The sequence below is a fragment of the Cebus imitator genome, unplaced genomic scaffold, assembly GCF_001604975.1.
Source record: "Cebus imitator isolate Cc_AM_T3 unplaced genomic scaffold, Cebus_imitator-1.0 Scaffold18, whole genome shotgun sequence".
Classification (NCBI taxonomy): Eukaryota; Metazoa; Chordata; class Mammalia; order Primates; family Cebidae; genus Cebus; species Cebus imitator.
In genome coordinates, this window is record NW_016107333.1 from 4,857,895 (window position 1) to 4,864,145 (window position 6,251).

At 46.8% G+C, this 6,251-nt stretch overlaps 1 protein-coding gene across 1 annotated transcript in view; it reads right to left on the minus strand.

Moving 5' to 3' along the window:
• Nucleotides 1–519: 519 nt before the first annotated feature.
• Nucleotides 520–6,251, minus strand: part of TLDC2 (TBC/LysM-associated domain containing 2) — a 12,343-nt gene continuing 6,611 nt past the window's right edge. Inside the window, exons 5-6 of the mRNA XM_017512401.2 lie at nucleotides 2,407–2,480; nucleotides 520–1,097 (exon numbers count right to left, since the gene is read on the minus strand). Coding sequence (XP_017367890.1) covers nucleotides 962–1,097; nucleotides 2,407–2,480 — 210 coding nt within the window. The 3' untranslated portion in view covers nucleotides 520–961. The remainder of the gene's footprint in view (nucleotides 1,098–2,406; nucleotides 2,481–6,251) is intronic.

Consider the following 6,251-nt stretch of genomic DNA (forward strand, 5'->3'; position numbering starts at 1 on the left):
CTGTGCAGAGGAAATGTGTTTTGTATGGGAATCTGTCCAGACATGTCTTAGTACCTCAGCACTGTTGGGTCTGTGAGAGGGGATGGTATTTAACAGGTTCTGTGGTGTTTGGTTTTCCTCATTCAGCAGCTGGTGACTAGCGACATAGTGAAAAATCTTTTCTTTGCCAGGAGGCAGGCACTAGCATGGGAAGGGAAGGGAATTTTTCTTAGTTTTCCAAGACCCTGTTGTGCATGAAAACATACACTTTCCTCTCTTTTAACCTTCCTGAGGTTCCTGTCTACAAAGGTTTTGCCATTTTTGTCCAAATGTGCATCTTATTCATTTGCTGCTTTCATACTTTCATCATGAAATTAAATCACAGAGTCACAGGCACCCGGTACTGGTGGCAGGCAGAAGGGCCTCAACATTCCAGAGCAAGCCAGAGGAAGAACGACGCTGCTCGAGTCTTTATTAGTGCCGGTGCTCAAACCCAGGTTTCTAAGGTTTGACAATATTCTGTAAGTTAAAATCACTTCCACACATACAGAGTAGAATCCCACTTTTGTAAATATACACACTCATGTACATATTCATAGAACACTGTCTGGAAGGATAGATATGAAAATGTTAAGAGTTTCTGGAGGGTTTAATTATAGGCAGTTTTAATTTTTTAAAATGTCTTCTGGCTTTTCTACTATAAACATGAATTAGTTGTAGAACTTCTAAAATGATAATGTTCATGAGGAACTCTGTGCTGCTTGGGTAGGGTGTAAGCATCTTTTAATCCTTCAGAGTCACCTCTGCAAAAGAGCAGTGCCTGCTCCCACCTGTATCTTGGGTCCCCAGGCCACAAGGAGTCTGGCCGGCAGCCATGGCCTACTCCAGGGCCCTTCACCATCTGTGTTTCAGACAGCACGGGTGTCAGGGAGGCCTGGGTGGCATTCATGAGCAGGGCTGAGTACCTGTTGCCACAGGGCCGTCAGCTGAGAAGCCAGGCCTCCAGCTCCTGGATGTGGAACTGCTCCTGCCGGGCCAGCACCTCATTGTTGAAGGTCGCGCAAGGGTAGCTTCTGCCGTGAAACAAGTCTCCATCCAACCACAGCCCAAACTGGCCACTGGAGGGAAGAGGACAGTCTAGGTGCGGCTCACTCCTGCATGCTGAAGCCCTCAGGCTCTGCCACCAGCATCAGCTCTTGGCCACACCAGGTTAGCAGCCCAGGTTCACTTGTCTTATTGCCCCTTAAGCCAACTTATACTGAATTACTGGAGACTCAGCACATTGTTCCCCATGAGGTTAAAAGCATTTTTTATTTTATTTATTTATTTATTTATTCATTTATTGAGGCGGAGTTTTGCTTTGTTGCCCAGGCTGGAGTGCAGTGGTACCATCTTGACTCACCACAACCTCTGCCTCCCAGGTTCAAGCAATTCTCCCACCTCAGCCTCCCAAGTAGCTGGAATTACAGGCCGCTCACCACTATGCCTGACTAATTTTTGTATGTTTAGTAGAGGTGGGGTTTTGCTATGTTGGCCAGGCTGGTTTCAAACCCCCAACCTCAAGTGATCTGCCTGTCTCAGCCTCCCAAAGTGCTAAGATTACAGGCGTGAGCCAATGCACCTGGCCAAGAGCATTTTTAAAACAGTTCATTAATTTGATAAGTATATACAATGGCACAACCATCACCACAGCCCAGTTTTAGAACATTTGGAGCATTTTTAAGATGGCAGTTCTTTGACCAAAGCTAGTACATCTCAGGGTGCAAACTCTGAGAGCCCAAATGCTTTAGAGCATCCATTTTAATCCCCTCATTTGACAGAAAACCTCAGCTGGAGCCAGGAATTGGATTCCTGCAGATCAGCAATGGCTGATGAGTTCTGTGCCAAGCTGCCCCTCAATGGAAGCTTTTCAGGAAGTTGGGGGAGCAAAGAATTTGCCTGGTACTAATCAAGCAATGCTTTCATCTCTGCCCTCGGGATAAGGTACATGCCCCCCGAATGTGAAGGTCACACCAGGATGAGATCAACTCTTTTCTTCCTTTCTCTCTCCACACCCTGTCCTCACCAAGGGAGGCTCCTGCAATGAGTTATGTCCCCTGCGATTCCTGGGCTGATGGAAAAACAAGGCACACCCATCTCTTGATGCTAGCTTCATCCAACTATGTAGAATTCTATTCCCAAAGTTGCTTATGTTCAGACTAAACTGTCACCAGCTGTAACACTTCAGTGGGGGTACTCATGCATCCTTTCTCCTAATACTAGCTTATGTGACAGGGTTGGCTAGGGGGCTAAGCAGTGAAGGGAACGGCCAAAGAGTTGCCCACCAGCCTTCCCATTGCATCCAGGGCAGCCTAGCCCCGCAGTTCAGCAGAGGGAAAGGGCCCGTAATACAGACACCCCAAGACTCGAGAGGACTGAGACACTCACCTGCCACTGCCCATCATCAGTGAATCCAAGTCTCCCTTCACAAAGAAAGAGTTGCTTCCAGTCCACTTAAAGACCTGGGTGACAGGGAGAAAGGCTCAGGTTACTGGCCGAGTCCCACTCTTGCAGTTTGACCCCAAACCACTGGGTGGCAGTGTTGTGGCGGGAACAGCATCCAGGCCCCAACCACGCCGTAGGTGGGACTCCGGGCTCAAAGCTCTTAGGATTTCTCTTCTCAGTCTCCCTGGAGTCACCACCACATGCCCTCTAGTGTGAATTTCTACAGCCTAGAAACCATTTCGTTCTAGAATAGGACAACAACCCCTGAGGCTTCTTGCTTCCAAAGCTGGAGGGCTCTGGGGAGTAGTCCAGGCCAAGAGTTGGGACTAATACTGCCATTAATTAACTGACTCTCCGTGGCCTCTCACCCAGGTCACACCAGCCTGCCTGGCCTTAGTGCTGCCTCACATCCAGCTCATTAACAAGCCCTGCAGCTCTAGACATATGCCTGTCTGCCCCCATCTCTATCCCATCCTCTGCCTGGATCATAGCCTCCCAGCTGGTCTCTCTGCCTCCAGTGTCTGTGCCGACAGCCATACCCACACTGCAATCTGTGTGATCTGTTCGACATCCAAATTAGATGTTGCCACTCCTCTGCCTAAACCCTCCAATGACTTCCTATTGCAATAGGGATAAAATTCAACTCCTTAACAATGGCCAGAAGTGCAGCCCGGGGCCTGGCGCAGTGGCTCATGCCTATAATCCTAGCACTTTGGGAGGCCGACGCCAGAGAATCACTTGAGGCCAGGATTTGAGACCAGCTTGGCCAACACAGAATTCATCTCTACAAAAGCACTTTTTTAACTAGCCAGGTGTGATGGTGTACACCTGTAATTCCAGCTACTCAGTAGGCTGAGGTAGGAGGATCACTTGAGGCCAGGAGTCTCCTTGAAGCCAGGAGTTTCCTTGAGGTCAGGAGTTCTAGACCAACCAGGGTAACATAGTAAGACTCCTCCCCTATCTCTAAAAAAAATGTTTTTAACCTAGCTGGTCATGGGGGTGTGCACCTATAGTCACAGCTTCTAGGGAGGCTATGGTGGGGGATCACTTGAGCCCAGCCAGGAGTGTAGGCTTCGGTGAGCTGTGATTGCACCACCATACTCTAGTCTGGGCGACAGAGTGAGATCCCAACTCCAAAAAACAACAAAAAACTTCAAAACTTAAAAGTGTCAAAACTTAAAAGCGGATTTTCTCTCTGACCCCTTCTCCCTCCATTGACTACATGTTAGCTACACCAGTCTTTCCATCTCTGGAATACTCAAAGCCCATTCCTGCCCTAGGATCCCTCTGTCCAGAATGCTCTTCCCCCAGATCCTCAGAAGGCCCACCTCTTATCCTTCAACCCAAATGTCATCTCAGAGAAATTTCCTAGACCACCCTATCCGAAGTAGTCTTTCCTCCCAGACCCTGTTTTAGCTCTATTTATTTATTTTAAAGATGTACGTTCCATGTGGCCTGTCTTATTTCTGGCTATGTTCCTGGCATGTATATATTTGTGGGATGCATAAATTATTGAAGAGTCAAATTAGTTTTAAATGGCTGCAAAAGGATAGGATGTTACTGCCTTAATCAGTGGCCCAAAATGCTGTGAGCAACCAAAGGGTTTTAGCAAGAAAACAGACTAATAAGAGATACATCCTATGCTCAGGAGGGATGAGATCATATTAACAAGTGACCACAAGAAGACAGAATCATTCAAGTCCTCCTCTACTTTCTTCAAGGACATGACCTTTGACCTGAAGGAGTAAGGTAAACATTGCTGTGGAAGAAATTAAGACCAAGTTCATGGTGCCGCTTGGAATAGTGATCAAGGGACGACCAGGAATTCATGGGGAATACAAGTGCCAGAAGACCAAAGATAGGTAAGAATTTACCAATTTTTTAGAAGATGACATTCCATAACAATAGGCTGGAGAGACAGATTCCCCTGAAAAAGCTATTCATTTCATTCAACAATTTTTTTAAGCATTTTTGCACCAGGCACTGTTTTTAGGCCCTGGGTAGAATGGTGAACACAACAGACAAAAACCTCTGCTTCAAAGGACTCACTTTCTAGTGGGAGAAGGCAAGTAACAAAGCAATTGTTCTCTGGCCGGGCGCGATGGCTCATGCCTCAGCACTTTGGGAGGCTGAGGTGGGTGGGTCACCTGAGGTCAGGAGTTTGAGATCAGCCTCACCAACATGATGAAACCCCATCTCTACTAAAAATACAAAAATTAGCTGGGCATAATGGCAGGCACCTGTAATCCCAGCTACTCAGGAGGCTGAGGCAGGAGAATAGCTTGAACCTGGGAGGCGGAGGTTGCAGTGAGCTGAGATCACGCCACTGCACTCCAGCCTGGGCAACAAAAGCAAAACTCTGTCTCAAAAAAAAAAAGTTATCTGTTAGATGATGGCAAACGCTAGGGGGAGAAGGACACTAAGGGCTTCCTAGGGGTAGGTGTTGTCATTTTATTTATTTTTAATTTATTTATTATTTGCTTTTTTTAGAGACAGGGTCTTGTTCTGTCGTCCAGGTTGGAATGCAGTGGCATGATCAATGACAGCTCATTACAATCTAGAATTCCTGGGCTCAAGCGATCTTCCTACCTCAGCCTCAGGAGTAGCTGGGACTGCAGGTGTGTGCCACTATACCCAGCTATTTTTTGTTTTTTGTAAAGATGAGATGTTACTATGTTGTGAGGACAGATCCTGAACTCCTGGCCTCAAGTCATCCTCCCACCATGGGCTCCCAGATTGCTGGGATTATAGGGATGAGCCACCACGATTGGCTGGGTGTTACCATTTTACATCAGATAGCCATGGAAACCTTCACTGAGGTGGTGACATCAGAACAGAGAAGGAGGTGAGAATGGAACCATGCAGAGATCCAGTGGAGGGACATTCTAGGCAGAATAGCACCTGCAAAGGCCCTGAGGCAGGAGCAGGCTGGCATGAGAACCAGCTCAGAGGCCAGTGTGGTTGGAGCAGAATGGGAGAAAGGAAAAGTAGCAAGACATGACATCAGATAGAGGCCAGAAGGTGTAGGGACTTGTAAATCATTATACACAGTTGTGCTTTTCTCCAAGTGAAAGAGGAAGCCAAGGAGTGACATGCTGTGAGTTCTAGCTTCCCTCTTCCTTCCTTCCTTCCTTTTTTCTTTCTTTCTCTTTCTTTTTCTTTCTTCATTCGTTGGTTTGTTCATTTGTTCATTTTTTGTTCAAGAGGGAATCTCACACTGTTGCCCAGGGGAGTGCAGTGGTGCTATCTTGGCTCACTGCAACCTCCGCCTCGCAGATTCCAGCGATTCTCATGCCTCAGCCTCCCAAGTAGCTGGGATTACAGGCACATACTTCCATGCCCAGCTAATTTTTGTATTTTTAGTAGAGATGGGGTTTTACCATGTTGGCCAGACAGGTCTCATACTCCTGACTAGAAGCTGTCAGTGCAATGGAAAGAAAATTTTAGACCGTTAGAATTATTCTAGGATTTAAGCTCAGGAAGGCAAGTGGTGATAAGTAGTACCAGCACTGGCTCACCATGCATCCCTGACCCTTTCTTGGATCCTGGTAAAATTGATGGAGCCCCTCTGGCTGATGGCAGCAATGCATTAGGTACGATATATTTTGCCGTTAGCAAGGTAGTCCATAGCTCCTTGTGAACTCCCTCTCATGAGACCAGGTGATTGTGTGATTGGACGTGTCTGAATGAATCTTAGTCTGTGCATTGGACAACTCTCTAATAGCAAAACACCTGGAACGAGTTCCTCCACTGAACAATTAAAAAAATTTTTTTTTTTTTTTTTTTTT